Below are 14983 nucleotides of genomic sequence, written 5' to 3'. Positions count from 1 at the left end.
ATTAATTAAGATTTGCTTGTTTTTGTTCAGTTACACGTTTCTTTTTGCAATTTGAGTAAAAAAGTCACAAACACTCATAATTTGCATAATACCTGTATTTTGTATTCTTTGATACTAAAAAATTTAACAATAAACTGGGTCAAATTTTTTTCATCGTACCTACATTGATTCATTTTTAATTAAAACTGATCTCTTCTAATGTATTACGACCACACACGAACGTGAAATGGAGAAGGAGGAAAAGTTCACTTCAACAGAATTCAGAATCAGTCGTATTTTAGAATCACGTCGAATTAGTCGATTCTAAGATGAATTTATTTCTCGTTAGTTTTGCACTTTTTGCAACGTCAATAAAATTCAGTGTCGCAGATCTGCCTTTAACGTTGACACTTATTCATGTCAATGATCTTCATGCACGGTAACTTTTTATAAATTTTCTTTAAATACAATAAAATTATTTTTTTGTTTCAGTTTTGAGCCCGTAACAGCAGGCCCAAAATCAGAAGATTGCAATTTAGAACCCAAAGAAAAATGTATCGCCGGATATGCGAGAGTTGTTCATGCTATTCGTGCCTTGAAGCAAAAATATCATGATGATAATCCGATGCTCATCAATGCAGGCGACAATTTTCAAGGCTCCATTTGGTACGGATTTTTACGATGGAATGTGACACAAGCAATGTTGAAACTCGAATTGCCTTCCTTGATGGTTCTTGGAAATCACGAGTTCGATCACGGCGTTGAAAACTTGGCAAAATTCTTGGAATACATCGATTCGCCTGTTGTTTGTGCAAACATCAAGACAAGAAACGAACCTGCAATCGATGAAAAGATTGCGGAAACGCTCGTACGGGAATTCAATGTGAAAGGGCAAATTGTTCGAGTGGGTTTTATTGGAGCTTTGTACGATAAAACTAATGTAAGTTGCATTATGTGTGTATTAAAAAATAATTTAAATTCATTTTTTTTATTTGAAGTTGACTGCAAATACGGGAAAAGTAGAATTTCGAAATGCCATCGAGTCGGTAAAACATGCTGCAAACGAATTGAAAAACAAGGGAATCAACAAAATTATTGTTGTTTCTCATTGCGGGCATTCTGTCGATTTACAAATTGCTGAAGAAGTTGGTGACTTGGTAGATGTAATTGTAGGAAGTCATTCACATACCTTGTTATGGCCAAAAAATTATTCAATCTATCCTGTTGGCCAAGAAGTCGTTGGAGAATATCCGACAATTGTTCATCCCAAAATGTCTCCCGAGCGACAAGTTCTTCTTGTGCAAGCATTCTGTCATGGAAAAGTTGTTGGAGCGATTCAATTATTCTTTGACGAGCATGGAGAAGTGAAAAAGTTCAAACCTGATCCTTTGTACCTCGATGAAAACTATCCGCAAGACGAACAAGTTAACAAAGCGATGGATATTTGGCGTAAAGAAATTGAGGAAATCGCTAAAAAACCGATTGGATTTACAAAAGTCATACTAAAGGGAAAGAGTTGTCGATGGGGTGAATGTCAATTGGGAAGTTTATTGGTAAATATATTCCAAAAACACTATTCCAAAGACTCTTCAGAGCCAATTTTGGCATTTATTCAAGGAGCAAGTATGAAGGGCGATTTGTCAAGCGCAAGTATAATTTTTTCTTTCAAATTTTTAAAAATTTGACATTAAAATTTTCTTTTTCAGTTATAACTGAAGGAGATTTGATGAGAGTGTATCCCTTTGACTCGTCAGTTGACATAATGGAAATCGAAGGAAAACATATTCGACGTACGTTGGAAAAAGCTGCAACTTTAGATCGTAAAAAGCGTTTTAATTTTCTGCAAATCTCGGGTTTCAAAGTTGTTTATGACATGAGCAGAAACGAATTTGAAAGAGTTATTTCCGTTAAAGTCGATATGGGAAACAATCGTTTTGAGCCATTGCTTGATGATAAACTTTACAAAGTTGTTACAAGCTGTTTCCTTGCAAATGGCGGAGATAACTTTTCGGAAATCGCTTTGAACAAGAAAAACTACCAAATTGGACCTGATTCGAGAGATTTGATCAAAAAATATTTGGCTTCGCACAAAATTAGCGGAAATGATGTTTATCGCGGAGCAAGTGACGTTCTCCGTTGTCCTTATTGCGATGAAAAGAAGGTCTAAATAAACTTTAAATTTACGTGAATTTTTGTACAGTTTTAATACAAGAAATATCGCCGGATAATGTTAAATGACACATAAATATTTGAAATTTATTTGCAAAATTACTACGAAATCTAATTATAAAATGTTTTTTTTTTTGCGTTGGATACAAAAAGCTCTTAAGATTAGATAAGTCGGCAAAATCTAAAACATTCTTTACATAAATCTGGGTTTTCCTCAAACAGCTTTTACAAGACAGATATCGGTTATCAGGTTATCAAAAGTTGATATTTACTGATTGTTTGATATTTAAGGCGATAAATTGTCTTTGATTTACAGTTTTTGAATCGAATTTCATACCAAACGGATCATCATGGTAAGTTTCTGCTAAAAAAATTTAAAAATGGATAATTTTAATCGTTCTAAAAAAATTTTAGAAATTGCTCATTTTTGCTTTTGTGGCATTATTTGCCATCGCAAGTGCAAAACCAACAACACTCAAGGCTGGTTTTCAAGAATTATCTCCCGAAAATATCCTTAAATTGCGTCATTTGACAAAAGATGACAATGCTGAAGAGTACAGTGGACAATTCGAGGGAGATATAGTTTTAAGCAAAGAACAATTGAGTGCCTTGTTGACTCGTAATGGTTTGTTGGATCATACTTATCGTTGGAAAGAGAATACAGTTCCATACGTTATTGCTAACAACACATTCAGTGATGTTCAGAAAAATTACATTCGACGAGGTCTTGATCAATTACAGTTGGTATCTTGTCTTAAATTCGTTGAACGTACTGTTGAAGAAGATTACATCGAAGTCATTGTAAGTACAAAAACCAAAAGTTTTAATTTTCTGACAAATTATTCTATTTTAGGGAACTCCGACGGGATGTTGGAGCGAAGTTGGTAAAATTGGAGGAAAGCAACAACTCAATTTGCAACTTAACAACGTCGAAGAAGGATGTTTCCGTATCGCGACTATCATGCACGAGTTTATTCATGCTTTGGGTTTTTATCACATGCAAAGTACTTACGATCGTGACGATTATGTCGAAATTAAATGGGACAATATTACACCCGGAATGGAACATAACTTTGAGAAATACTCATCGCAAATCGTTGGAGACTTTGATATTACGTACGATTACAATTCCGTGATGCATTACGGAGCAACTGGATTCTCTGAAAATGGATTGCCAACAATTGTTCCCAAAGTATGGGGAGCTCCCATTGGACAACGTGTTGGTTTGAGCAGAAAAGATATAGAAAAATTGAATCGCATGTATGAATGCCCATGGTAAAGAATTTGATGAAAAAAATAAAATTTTTTAGAATTATCAAAATTTTGATAAGAAATTTTTTATAAAAAAGTACCTTGAATTAGCTAAGCAAATTCGAATTGTAGTATATGTTTGTTACATAACCCGTTTGTGTACCGAGTCATTGTTTAGTTTAAGAGAAATTATTGCCAATTCTTCATATGCTGGACAAACATATAAACACAATGTACTAAAAATTACAAAAAAGACTTTTAAATTTTTTTTTAAAAGAAAGAAAATTTAAAAAAAAATTTAAGTCAAAATCTTCTTATTATGAGGGCTTACATACCGATTTTTCAAAATTAAGCTAGATCACGGTTCTCCGTCTCAAATTGAAGGTTTTGGCATTAGAAACAACTTTTTTTTATTTTTTTTGCAAGTCATTTTTGATCACTTTTAAGCCCAAAATTGAATAAATATTCATTCTAAAGTTCATTTCTGTTCATATTGGGTCGATATTTGATGAAACAAAAAAAATCAGAGTTTGGAGGTTCAAACTCTGATTTTTTTGCAAGTCATTTTTTGACCAGTTTTGAGCCTAAAATTGAACAAATATTCATTCTAAAGTTCATTTCTGTTCATATTGGGTCGATATTTGATGAAACAAAAAAATCAGAGTTTGGAGGTTCAAACTCTGATTTTTTTGCAAGTCATTTTTTGACCAGTTTTGAGCCCAAAATTTTTTTTAAGCAATGAATAAATATTCATTTTTATGGACGAAACAAAAAAAATCAGAGTTTGGAGGTTCTAAAGTTCATTTCTGTTCATATTGGGTCGATATTTGATGAAACAAAAAAAAATCAGAGTTTGGAGGTTCAAACTCTGATTTTTTTCAAAATTTTTTGCAAGTAAATCACGGTTCTTTTGAATTGAGTTTTGAGCCTAAAATTGAATTCAAATATTCATTCTAAAGTTCATTTCTGTTCATATTGGGTCGATATTTGATGAAACAAAAAAATCAGAGTTTGGAGGTTCAAACTCTGATTTTTTTTGCAAGTCATTTTTTGATCACTTTTAAGCCTAAAATTGAATAAATATTCATTCTAAAGTTCATTTCTGTTCATATTGGGTCGATATTTGATGAAACAAAAAAATCAGAGTTTGGAGGTTCAAACTCTGATTTTTTTGCAAGTCATTTTTTGACCAGTTTTGAGCCTAAAATTGAATAAATATTCATTCTAAAGTTCATTTCTGTTCATATTGGGTCGATATTTGATGAAACAAAAAAATCAGAGTTTTTGAAATCCTCTTATTATGAGGGCTCACATACCGATTTTTCAAAATTTTTTCAACTTTTGTAGATCACGGTTCTCCGTCTCAAATTGAAGGTTTTCATTTAAAACAACTTTCGTTTTGGACTTTTTCTAAATTTTGCGTTTTCGATGTACAGGAGCCATTTAAAGATGTTAGCGAAAAAAATTGATTAAAAAAAAATTTAAGTCAAAATCCTCTTATTATGCGGGCTCACATACCGATTTTTCAAAATTAAGCTAGATCACGGTTCTCCGTCTCAAAATGAAGGTTTTGATGTTAGAAACAACTTTTGTTTTGGACTTTTTCTAAATTTTGCGTTTCCGATGTACAGGCGAAAAAAAAATTTTGAAAAAAAAAATTTAAAAAAAAAAAAAAAAAAAAAAAAAAAAAATTTTTTTCAAAAAATTTCTCGGCTATAAAAATAAGGATACTTTTTTGCTCAAAAAAAGCCATGTTTTTGTCATTTTCCCCAACTTTGAGGCCTGGGCCCCAGATTTTTTTGTTCAAGTCAGGAGATTCTTTGCCTCAATTCGAATTCTTTGGAATGTTTACTGTCGTTTAGCACCTTACCGCCTTTGATTCTGACAATTTTTCGATGTTTTTAGGCCGGCGTTTCACAAAATGGGCCCTTTTTGTGCGGTAAAAACAAAGTAGTATATGGAACATATACTACAAAAATACATTAAAATTCGATTTTCATCATAATCTGTATTTTTCATTTGGATAAAAATACAATATTTTCAATATTTCATACAGATTATTCTTGGCTATCGCTTGAGGCGTCAGTTTCTTCCTCTTCAGGAATGATGGAAGCATGGGCAATAACTTTGTGAATTTGTTTTTGAACGCCCATCTCATCGACGAAGGCTTGAACTTCGACGCGATAATCAGCAGCGGGAGCTAATGCAGGAATAAGTCCTTCATCAAGTTCAAAATCGTTGATGAAATAATGTCCTTTGCGAACTATCAACAAAAAAAAAAAGAAAATTCAAATTATCGAAAAAAATTTGCCAAAAAAATTTCATACCCGGGCAAGATTGTGGCAAACGCCCAAATTTCGAAACCATTTTCCAAATCAACTTCAAAATTGGGCTCTTACGTTTTCCGTTAATGAATTTGCAAAAGCTAAGAGGCTCAATACGTAGAATTGGCTCGTAACGACCATTATTGAGAACAGCAATATTTCCGCTAACCTAAAAGAGTTTATTTGTGCAAAATTTGCATTATTTTAATGCAAGAAGAAATACTTACGGTAATGTCAGAGTCAATGTCTTGCATAACGTATCCTTCTCCGGAAACCAAAACATGCCCATTTACTTTTTTCAATTGAACGGTTGACTTGATGTAATCGGGGTGACTATCCATGTGAACGTTTGTTACCAAAAGACGCCCCATTACTTGATTGATAGCTAAAAACCCGAAAAGGGTGATAATTAAAGCTTTTCCCATCATTATTTGACTTAAAGTTTAAGTTGAATTGTTCGAATTGTTCTCTTTTGTTTTCGGAGAAAAGCTAACTGATGCTTTTTACTTCAAAAAATTCAGCTTTTATACTGATTTTCATGAAATTTAAGAATTATTATTTGCTAAATACAGACAAGATGTTATCAGAAAAATGGGAGTGATCCGGCAATTTTCAGAGCCAATCGATTTTAAATTGACGATGGAAGAGATAAGAATTTGAAAACAGGCAAAACAACATTAAGAAGGTCATTATTTTTTGTTAAATTGACGTCAAATAACAAAATTTTTAATTATCAGGTAAATAATTTTTGGAATTTTTTTTTTAATTCGTTTGTGAAATTTAAATGGAGACGCCATGTTGATTTCTTTTAAAGAAAAAAATTGATATTTTAATTCATTCAACTTTTGAAAAAAAAATAGTGAAAATAAATATGTTATTGAAAATCTCAAAAAATGATTTTAAATGAAAAAAAAATTCATTCTCTATTTTTTTAATTTTTTATAAACATTTTCTTTCAACTCATTTGACTATAAGAAAAAAAGTGAAAAAAATCATACTTCAATTTTTAAATCTTTAACAAAAATCAAGAAAAATCTTCAAAGCAAAAACAAAAAAATTTGAATAAAGTTGTTATTTACATTAAAGCTCATTTTATTCTCAATCTAAAATCTACATGATCGTTACATGTACGACAGTATGAACCAAATTAGTAATAACATTTCCATCTTTTTGCAATTCAGCAAAAACATTGATGTGATATTCGCCTCCGGGCAATGCAGCGGGAATCATGTCCTTATCAGGAGTGAAATCTTTGACGGAATATGTTGCTTTCGTTATTGGACAAGATTTAGGAACACTTCCATGACGTCCCAATTCATCCCAAAGCAACTTCAATAAGACACTTTTCTTCTCGCCCGCTAAATATTTGCACAAATCTACGGGAAGGATTCTTGTTATGGGTTCTTCTTTGCCTTCGTGAACGACACTAATGTTGCCACTGATCTTTTTTAATGGAAGAATTTCTTATAAAAAGTTAAAAAAACATAAAATTAGTTCTTACAATTATTTCTCCTTCAATTTCTTTGACAACTTCAGTTGTAACACTCAAATAAGGAACATTGTCTTTTTCTTCAATGGAATGTTGATACTTCACATAATTTTCATCCGAAGTAATTTCTATCTTTTTGAACTTGATGCGAGCATCAGCGACGGAAAATACAACTAAAAAGACGAGAAGTGAATTGAACCAATTGATCATCATGACTTTTGATTGTCAAATAAGCTTTTTGGCCAATTTCAACGGATTTTTATAAAAATTTAATTGAATGAGAGATAACAATTTCGCCTTCAATGGAGGTCGTTACAAACAGGATGAAGCAAATTTTGCGATAAAACCGGGTTACGTTTCCGGCGTATGTTTTTAATGAGAAAAAAAATTAAAGTTTTTGATATAAAAAGCATGAATTTTCGTATCTATCATCATTCGAGAAGGTTCGCTCAAGAGAAATCATGTCAAAGTTTATTGTAACTTCGGTTTTAATTGTTTTTCTTGCAAATCAGGTAAGCTTTCAAGTTTATTTAACATTCTAAGATTCAATTTCAAATGCGAAATTTCTTTCAGGTTTTGTCCAAAATCATTTTTGAAGACATCCAGTCGGAAACCAACAATGAATACTGTGAAGTAAAGAACGATATTAAGCACGCAGATGGAAAAATTCAAATTGCCGTTGATTCGATTCTCAAAATTGATTTAGATGAAAATACATATGTCTCAGCATTGATTTCCAATAAAATGGGCGATGTTTATGAACCGTTGATTCGTCTCGAACCAATTGCTTTTTGCAAATATTTGAATGTTGAAAAGAAGCCTGCTGCTTTACGATTGGCTTTGATGGTTTTGAAGGGATTTGGCGAAGTACCTGAAAAATGTCCCGTAAGTAAATTGTTAAAAAAAAAAATTGAAAAATCTTATAATTTTTTGAATTAGATCAAAAAAGGACATTATTTCGTGAAAGATATTGAACTTGACGACTCTTTTATGATTCCAATGATGCCAAGCGGAAGTTTCAAAATCGACGTTTTACTTCAGGAGAAGGTAGGCTCAGAAATGAAACTGATTGTTAAGACAACCGTCAAAGCATCTATCGATCAACCAGAATAAATGAACGTTTTTAAATAAAAAGGTGCGGTTATTAGATTTCAAATGCCTTTTATAAACTTTAAAATGTTTGTTTTGAGAAGGAAATTCGTTAATACTTCAATAATTTCAGTATATTAAGCACGTATATTTTATAAATAGTACGTTTTAGGCCAAAATGCTTTCTTCGAGGGAGTTCTCCAATTTCAGACGAAGACCCAATCTACAAAAAAAAAATAAAAAAATTTTACCTTTTGTCTTTAAAAAATAAAAAAAACTACTCACTGATCAAATGCTGCTTTAATATCTTGCGCCTTATCAGGATGGCAAATAATGCTGTAACGTGCTTTTGCAGTGAAAAGTGAAGCAACATACTTTTCTCCGACACGTTTGAGATCATCTTTTGTGACGGCATTCACTTTTTTGACCAAAATTTTGTTATAGTCAACGGGAACATCTTTAAAGGTTGTCAACAATGCCTGTACAACGACATCGCCGATACTCTTTTCACGTTCAATGATCTCAAAAATTAAGGAACTGCGTGCTGATTCAAGAAGAGGAGTATCCCATTCGCTATCTGCCTTCAATTGATCCGTAACGATACGTTTTGCTTCTTTATAAGCTGCAACAACATTCGTTGAACGATAAAGACCAAAACACAAAAGTCCTTCATGAGGGCGAGGGACGATGTTATATCCATAAGAATATCCTTGTCCACGAATTTGACGCCATAAAGGACCCTCTGAAAGAAAAAAAAATTAAATTTTTGAACAAATGAAGTTGAAATTTCAGAAAAAAATCTTACCTAATTGCGTTAAATATTGCAAAAAGAGCATCAAGGCAGGTAAATCATCACTCATAAAGTCAGTCAAAGAAGCAACTGCTGAATAGAGAAAAGCTGATTCAACGCATCCCATTCCGAGAACACAACCAGAATACGATTTTTCTAAATTTCCTGCATAATTGATGAGATTCCAATCAGGAACAACGTGCATTTTTTCAGCAGCTTTTACTTCAATTTTTTCCTTTACGATATTGGCGAAGGGTTTTGCCAAATCGAAACCTAATTTCGAAAGTTTTTCCCAATCAGCAGCTAAATGCAAACCTACATTTGCTCCATTCGTAATAGTTTTTCGAATAGCTTCGAGATCATCGATTACTGTTTGAGCACTTTCGGGTTTTTCCAATTTTTGGAGAACGCTGTTGAGGAATTTCTGCTGTTTCAAAAGAGAAACGAGCTGAACATTGGTGTCTTTTTTATAATAAATTGCTTGTAGAAGCCCTCGAGCAATTGTGCTGCCCTTTCGTTTTGCTTGTGCGACATCATTTACCATTTTTGACGTTGAAACCTTGATGCGATCGACAGTGAATTTCGTCTGATGCAAAAGTTCTTCGAGCCATTTTGCTCCTGTTTCGTATTTTTGTTGTTCAACTTGAATCATCAACGAAATTGTATTGGAATATGGTCCGCATGTGAAACGACTTGCAGTTTCTAAGCCGATTCGAGTGCCTGTCGAGACAGTATCAGCTTCCAATTGAGCAACTACTTCTTCGTACGGAATCAATTTCCCGTCACGCATAATAGGACTTTCCATAAGAAGCTCTGTGAAGAGTAACAAATAAGGGCGAAGTTTATTTGGAACGCTTTCTGTGTCGAGTGACGTAATAATATACACAAAGTTGGAATGCAAATCGAACGCTTCAGCGTAAACGGGTAATTTTTGCAAATCCAAACCGGGAGGAGATACTTTTGAAGATGAACGGAAAATTTGCAAAGGATGGAAATTCATTTTTTCAATGCTCGGAATTGCAACGTCAGTTAACATCTCGATGGGCGGAGGAATTTCATTGTTTTTCATAGCTTCAAGTACTTCTTTTTCTTTTTGTTCCAAACCAGCTGGACCTAAATCAGCTTGTTGCTTTTCGATGCGTTCTTGTTCCTCTTTTGCCATTCGTTGTTGTTCTTCGATGCTTGGCACGGCGCGAATAACGACGTTTTTGCCTTCGATGAAATATTGCTTTAACAAGGAAAGCCAATATCCTTCGTCTTTTTCTTTTAATTGTTCGAGTTGACGATTACAATTCAAACGATCATCAAAATCTGTCTCCGTATTTCCGTATAAAACGTAACCAATTGTATGGAAGGCAATATCATCATGCGGATTACTTTCCAAACTGTTGAGTGCTTCAAGAATGGCTTTATCGATGACTGTTTTCAATCGTTTCATGTCGATTTTCTCGCCGCCTTGTGCTATATTTTGCATGACACTGAAGTACTTTTCGTAAACTTTGTCTACTTTGTCAACCAAGACGTTATCGAAGGAGAAATACAACAGAGACTCGGAGTTTTCTCCAATATTGTAGCCAATTTTTGAGCAATATGGATCACTAATTTCAACCATTTCACGCATCAAGGGACTCACAGAGGTATCAGATAAATATCTCATGAGAATCGAGCATGCGGTTAACGTGAAATGATCTGTTGTTGCTTTTGGGCCTCTATAACCGACAGCTACGATGCCACAATCTTCTTCGTCATTGGGATAGACGATTTTAATGTTCTTTGATTCAGCAAGAGGAGCAACGGGAGTTTGCCAAGGTCTTTCGAATGGAGGTAATTTTCCTTTGCTTATGATTTTCTGCTCAACAGATTCTAACGACTTGAAAAGATCTTCAGGTTGAACTTTTCCCGTTACAATAATCGTCAAATTATCCGGACGATAGAATTGCGCATGATACGCTTTGACCTTTTCATTCGTTGTTGATTCTCGCAAATTTTTCATTATGCCTCCCGTTTCAGCGCAGTACCCTGATCCGGGATAAATTGCTCGTAACAATTCCAAATGCACACGAGATTCTCCGCTATTTTCTCGTCCTTGCATTTCGCAATAAACAACGCCTCCATCTTCTCCGTCGCCGCTTATATGATGTACTTCCGTAATGAAACCGGCATCCGTTAGAGTTGGATACAAAATGTGATCCAAATAAATGGGCAACAACGAAAGATATCCGTCAGATCCCGCAGTTGTCATTGTGTAACACGTATGATCTGTGTCAGTCCATGCGTTTGTTCCTGAAGCAAGACATCTGTTAGCAATGAGATCCAAAACTCCCTTGAACGGATATTTTTCTGATCCCAAAAAGATCAAATGTTCTAACGTATGAGGCAATCCGTCGTCATCATGTGCTTCCGTTGCAAGACAGAAATAACCATTTACAACGGGTCCTTCGATATCAGCGAGAATGACACTCAATCCAGTCTTGTCACTCTTGTATTTTCGCACAGGAATTCGGCCATTAGCTTTAACACTTGCTTCCAATTTGAAATTTCCTGCCATTTCGAAGGTAAATAATTGACTTTGGTTCCGTTTTGTGTATAAATCTGCAAAGACAGCAAAGAAAAACGGAATTTTGATTCAATTGAATGAACATATTTCTCATAAATATTAAATTGCAGCGTGTTGGTAATCACGATCGTTACAAATTACATTATGGTGTGTGATATATGGACAAGTGAACTCTCATATATGACTCATGCAATGATATGCAGAAAGATGAGCCGGCAAAAATTCGCACACTTTTACATCGTAAACTCGATAGATTTGTAAAAATCTTTAACAATTCCGTGTTGAGAAACTATTTTTATTCATTTTTATCGTATTTTGATAAATTCTTACCTGATAAATGCGTTAAAAAAATCCAAAAATATAATGCAATGAAATTTCTGGTTGAATCAAATTTCAATTTGACAAGTGAGAAACGTCAAGTCATCCATCAAACAAAGAAAAGGTAAACAAAAACATTAAGTCTTAACAATTTTTTGTTTTTTTTTTAATGAAAAATTGAATAAAATGGAGACAAATAACGATGGAGACACTCAATTGCAAGAACTACTTTTGGAATATCATGGAAATCAAAAGTCTTCCGACTCTAATGAAGAATTAGATGAAGATATCATCAACACTTTATGTCGTACTTGCTTAAAAAAGTCTCCGGATGTCGAATTACAATCGATGTTTGAGCAATTTACGTTTATTCCGGCGTTTTTAATGTCTTTTGCTGCTGTAGAAAAGCCTCTGCAAGGCGATGGATTGTCAGAATTCATTTGTACGAACTGCATCGATCAGGTCAACGAAACTTACAACTTTAGAAAACAAATTGAAGCAGCTGACATGGAGTTGCGACAAGTAATTAAGGAATGTAACAGCGACGAGGATGGCTTAATTGAAGAACAGTAAATTTAAAGAAGATATGGGTTTTGTTATTTTTTTAACTGAAAAAGAATTATTTTTTTAGGCTCGTTACGGAAGATTATACAAATTTGGATGATCTTGATATGGAAGACATTCTTTCTTGTCGAATTCCGTTTCCATTAACATCGGATGAAAACATAATTGAGTCAGAAACTAAAGAGATAAAGATTTCTTCGCATGTTTGTATCAACTGTCAAGCAGCTTTCGAGACTTCAGAAATTTTGGAAACTCATCTTAATCAATGTCATCCAACAAATCTCAAATGTAAACATTGCAAGGAGACATTTACGCATGAATTCGACTATAATTTACATCAATCCTTGCATTCAAATTCTTATGTTTGTACTTTTTGCAAAAAGGACTGTAAAGATAGGAAAAGTCAACGACGCCATATTGCAATTCATTTTAAAGACAAACCTTTTAAATGTTCGGAATGTTCGCAACAATTCGCTGAACAAGCATCTCTTACACGACATCGGAAAAAGCAACATTTAGGAGTTCAACGCATCAAAAAGTTTCATTGTGATTCATGTCAACAACAATTTTACGACAAATACACGTTAGAAGTTCACATCAGAGCGAAGCACACGCTTGTTAAACCATTTTCTTGTTCACAGTGTGATAAGAGCTTCGTAGATAAACGTCTTTTGAAATCCCATTTAAAAATTCATTCGGATACGAAAAATTATGTATGCGATTTGTGTAGCAAAGCTTTCAAACATCAATCAACTTTGGTTCTTCACATGCGAAATCACAGCTCCGATCGCCCATTCAAATGCGAAATTTGCAACATTTCCTTCAAACAAAGAAGTACATTAAACAGCCACGTATTAATGCACACCGGTGTCAAACCATATGTTTGTAAAATTTGCGAAAAGAGATTTACAGCATCGAGTTCGTTAAAAACTCATGAAAGATCGCATGTCGATCAAAAACCATTTCAATGTGAAATTTGCAAGAAAAAGTTCGCACGAAAGGATTTGAGAGCGCATTACGCTACACACACAAACCAAAAAGACTTTAGTTGTCCCGAAATGGGCTGTGATAAAGCTTATGCGACACAGAGTTTGCTTAATACGCATCGAAAAATAAAACATTCAGATGAAAATCCGTTCGTTTGCACGCAAGAAGGATGCAAAAGGAAATTTTCTTCAGAAATTAATTTACAAAAACATCTGAAAGCACATGCTCGAGCAGCGACAAATCAACAAAGCGACTTGGAATTGACAATTTCTCAACATAATTTGTTCAACAGTGAGAGTTCAATATCGTTTGCGTTGAGTGTGATGGATGAATTGGACCAATTTATGAAACAGAATCAAACTTCAACGACATTTGCGTCGAAATAAAAGTTCAAAATCTATTTATTCCAACTTTGCCATTTCTTCATTTTCATGTCTTTACTTTGCCTTTTGGAGACGTTCGCTAACATCTTTCCAGTTGACAATATCCCAAATAGCATCAACGTAATTTGGTCTCAAATTCTTGTATTGCAAATAGTACGCGTGTTCCCAAACATCGATACCAAACAACGGGACTAATCCTGTAGTTGCTTCAAGCGGATCTTGATTCGCGCATTGAGCAACTTGCAAATGTCCCGTTTTTTTGTTGTATCCCAACCATGCCCATCCGCTTCCTTGAACTCCAACAGCAGCAACTTTCAATTCTTTCTTCAAATTTTCCAAACCTTTGAAATCACGTTCAATAGCAGCTTTCAGATCTGCTGATGGGTCGCTCTTGTTGGGCGACAAATTATGCCAAAAAATCGAATGATTCAAATGACCTCCGCCGTTAAACTTCAAAGCTTGTCCTAACGAGATGATCTTCGAAGTGTCGTTTTTCGCAACAGCTTCTTGCAATTGTTCAGCAGCTGCATTGTAATTCGTGACGTATGCCTATAGCGATGTGTATGAGATAAGAAATTTCGCAAAAATTCGCATTAAAATCAAGGAAAATCTTACTTGATGATGTTTCGAGTGATGCAATTCCATTATCTCACGACAAATGACAGGCTCAAGAGCAGCATAATCGTAAGGCATTTCCGGCAAAGTATGTTTTGCCCGAGTACCAAAAGCAGCAAGAGATCTTTTGGAAAATTACAAAGTGTGAAAAAAGTTGTTTTTTATGAATTTTGTTAAAAACATTCGAATAAGATATAAAAAATTCTTACCTTGCGAATCCTTGACGTGCGAGAAACATCTTATAAGAAAAAAAAGTTAGTTGCACAATTGTTAGTAAAAGTTGAAAATAAACCGGCAGCTGATAATTCGTTTGACGTTTGTTATGCAAGAGGTAATGTTCGTTCAGTTTGATACGCAAATCAACGTTCTTCATATCGAGGTTCATATTTTTTGTATTTTCGTTCAACTTTCATTCTGCGCATGTCTTACACGACAATTTCCGAACATTCACTCATCAAAAGATTTTAG

General features: G+C 34.1%; 8 protein-coding genes across 8 annotated transcripts; 4 read left to right on the top strand and 4 right to left on the bottom strand.

The window, feature by feature from the left end:
• Positions 1–288: 288 nt before the first annotated feature.
• On the top strand, positions 289–2241 carry LOC134838367 (apyrase-like). The gene is made up of 4 exons (XM_063853882.1): positions 289–418; positions 472–919; positions 978–1629; positions 1686–2241. Exons 1-4 carry the CDS (start codon positions 309–311, stop codon positions 2144–2146), a joined length of 1671 nt encoding a protein of 556 aa, XP_063709952.1. The 5' UTR covers positions 289–308; the 3' UTR covers positions 2147–2241.
• Positions 2242–2477: 236 nt separating this feature from the next.
• LOC134837962 (seminal metalloprotease 1-like) lies at positions 2478–3609 on the top strand. The gene is made up of 3 exons (XM_063853361.1): positions 2478–2501; positions 2563–2949; positions 3002–3609. The coding sequence occupies exons 1-3, from the start codon at positions 2499–2501 to the stop codon at positions 3425–3427; spliced, it is 816 nt and encodes a 271-aa protein (XP_063709431.1). The 5' UTR covers positions 2478–2498; the 3' UTR covers positions 3428–3609.
• Positions 3610–5456: 1847 nt separating this feature from the next.
• Positions 5457–6224, bottom strand: LOC134827125 (uncharacterized). The gene is made up of 3 exons (XM_063839677.1): positions 5951–6224; positions 5727–5892; positions 5457–5662 (listed from the first exon to the last, which is right to left on the bottom strand). Exons 1-3 carry the CDS (start codon positions 6149–6151, stop codon positions 5457–5459), a joined length of 573 nt encoding a protein of 190 aa, XP_063695747.1. The 5' UTR covers positions 6152–6224.
• A 601-nt stretch (positions 6225–6825) lies between these two features.
• On the bottom strand, positions 6826–7455 carry LOC134827439 (uncharacterized). The gene is made up of 2 exons (XM_063840069.1): positions 7225–7455; positions 6826–7166 (listed from the first exon to the last, which is right to left on the bottom strand). The coding sequence occupies exons 1-2, from the start codon at positions 7423–7425 to the stop codon at positions 6834–6836; spliced, it is 534 nt and encodes a 177-aa protein (XP_063696139.1). The 5' UTR covers positions 7426–7455; the 3' UTR covers positions 6826–6833.
• A 218-nt stretch (positions 7456–7673) lies between these two features.
• Positions 7674–8325, top strand: LOC134827099 (uncharacterized). Its single transcript, XM_063839644.1, has 3 exons — positions 7674–7724; positions 7786–8097; positions 8152–8325. Exons 1-3 carry the CDS (start codon positions 7674–7676, stop codon positions 8323–8325), a joined length of 537 nt encoding a protein of 178 aa, XP_063695714.1.
• Positions 8326–8355: 30 nt separating this feature from the next.
• LOC134834212 (uncharacterized protein C05D11.1-like) lies at positions 8356–12038 on the bottom strand. Its single transcript, XM_063848800.1, has 4 exons — positions 11979–12038; positions 9107–11683; positions 8587–9043; positions 8356–8524 (listed from the first exon to the last, which is right to left on the bottom strand). The coding sequence occupies exons 2-4, from the start codon at positions 11637–11639 to the stop codon at positions 8470–8472; spliced, it is 3045 nt and encodes a 1014-aa protein (XP_063704870.1). The 5' UTR covers positions 11640–11683; positions 11979–12038; the 3' UTR covers positions 8356–8469.
• A 46-nt stretch (positions 12039–12084) lies between these two features.
• LOC134835730 (gastrula zinc finger protein XlCGF57.1-like) lies at positions 12085–13903 on the top strand. The gene is made up of 2 exons (XM_063850669.1): positions 12085–12535; positions 12598–13903. The coding sequence occupies exons 1-2, from the start codon at positions 12153–12155 to the stop codon at positions 13901–13903; spliced, it is 1689 nt and encodes a 562-aa protein (XP_063706739.1). The 5' UTR covers positions 12085–12152.
• Positions 13889–14860, bottom strand: LOC134835736 (superoxide dismutase [Mn], mitochondrial). The gene is made up of 3 exons (XM_063850682.1): positions 14725–14860; positions 14516–14639; positions 13889–14449 (listed from the first exon to the last, which is right to left on the bottom strand). The coding sequence occupies exons 1-3, from the start codon at positions 14751–14753 to the stop codon at positions 13955–13957; spliced, it is 648 nt and encodes a 215-aa protein (XP_063706752.1). The 5' UTR covers positions 14754–14860; the 3' UTR covers positions 13889–13954.
• Between the last annotated feature and the right edge of the window lie 123 nt (positions 14861–14983).

Source organism: Culicoides brevitarsis, chromosome 1 (genome assembly GCF_036172545.1).
Source record: "Culicoides brevitarsis isolate CSIRO-B50_1 chromosome 1, AGI_CSIRO_Cbre_v1, whole genome shotgun sequence".
Taxonomy (NCBI): Eukaryota; Metazoa; Arthropoda; class Insecta; order Diptera; family Ceratopogonidae; genus Culicoides; species Culicoides brevitarsis.
Note: the sequence above shows the minus strand (reverse complement) of the source record. Positions and strands in the feature narration are given on the sequence as shown.

Bases quoted from the DNA above. Each gene is read 5' to 3' on its own strand.
- LOC134838367 (XM_063853882.1), top strand. From the start codon at position 309: ATGAATTTATTTCTCGTTAGTTTTGCACTTTTTGCAACGTCAATAAAA. The intron at 419-471 runs GTAACTTTTTAT...TTTTTGTTTCAG, and splicing joins GTCAATGATCTTCATGCACG to TTTTGAGCCCGTAACAGCAG. The intron at 1,630-1,685 runs GTATAATTTTTT...TTTCTTTTTCAG, and splicing joins GGGCGATTTGTCAAGCGCAA to TTATAACTGAAGGAGATTTG.
- LOC134837962 (XM_063853361.1), top strand. The intron at 2,950-3,001 runs GTAAGTACAAAA...ATTCTATTTTAG, and splicing joins AAGATTACATCGAAGTCATT to GGAACTCCGACGGGATGTTG.
- LOC134835730 (XM_063850669.1), top strand. From the start codon at position 12,153: ATGGAGACAAATAACGATGGAGACACTCAATTGCAAGAACTACTTTTG. The intron at 12,536-12,597 runs GTAAATTTAAAG...TTATTTTTTTAG, and splicing joins GATGGCTTAATTGAAGAACA to GCTCGTTACGGAAGATTATA.
- LOC134827099 (XM_063839644.1), top strand. From the start codon at position 7,674: ATGTCAAAGTTTATTGTAACTTCGGTTTTAATTGTTTTTCTTGCAAAT. The intron at 7,725-7,785 runs GTAAGCTTTCAA...AATTTCTTTCAG, and splicing joins TTGTTTTTCTTGCAAATCAG to GTTTTGTCCAAAATCATTTT. The intron at 8,098-8,151 runs GTAAGTAAATTG...TTTTTGAATTAG, and splicing joins AAGTACCTGAAAAATGTCCC to ATCAAAAAAGGACATTATTT.
- LOC134827125 (XM_063839677.1), bottom strand. From the start codon at position 6,151: ATGATGGGAAAAGCTTTAATTATCACCCTTTTCGGGTTTTTAGCTATC. The intron at 5,893-5,950 runs GTAAGTATTTCT...AAACTCTTTTAG, and splicing joins ACATTGACTCTGACATTACC to GTTAGCGGAAATATTGCTGT. The intron at 5,663-5,726 runs GTATGAAATTTT...TTTTGTTGATAG, and splicing joins TTTGCCACAATCTTGCCCGG to TTCGCAAAGGACATTATTTC.
- LOC134827439 (XM_063840069.1), bottom strand. From the start codon at position 7,425: ATGATGATCAATTGGTTCAATTCACTTCTCGTCTTTTTAGTTGTATTT. The intron at 7,167-7,224 runs GTAAGAACTAAT...CCATTAAAAAAG, and splicing joins AAATTGAAGGAGAAATAATT to ATCAGTGGCAACATTAGTGT.
- LOC134834212 (XM_063848800.1), bottom strand. From the start codon at position 11,639: ATGGCAGGAAATTTCAAATTGGAAGCAAGTGTTAAAGCTAATGGCCGA. The intron at 9,044-9,106 runs GTAAGATTTTTT...TTTTTCTTTCAG, and splicing joins GCAATATTTAACGCAATTAG to AGGGTCCTTTATGGCGTCAA. The intron at 8,525-8,586 runs GTGAGTAGTTTT...TTTTTTTTGTAG, and splicing joins ATTAAAGCAGCATTTGATCA to ATTGGGTCTTCGTCTGAAAT.
- LOC134835736 (XM_063850682.1), bottom strand. From the start codon at position 14,753: ATGTTTCTCGCACGTCAAGGATTCGCAAG. The intron at 14,640-14,724 runs GTAAGAATTTTT...ATTTTCCAAAAG, and splicing joins GCACGTCAAGGATTCGCAAG to ATCTCTTGCTGCTTTTGGTA. The intron at 14,450-14,515 runs GTAAGATTTTCC...ACATCGCTATAG, and splicing joins ATCACTCGAAACATCATCAA to GCATACGTCACGAATTACAA.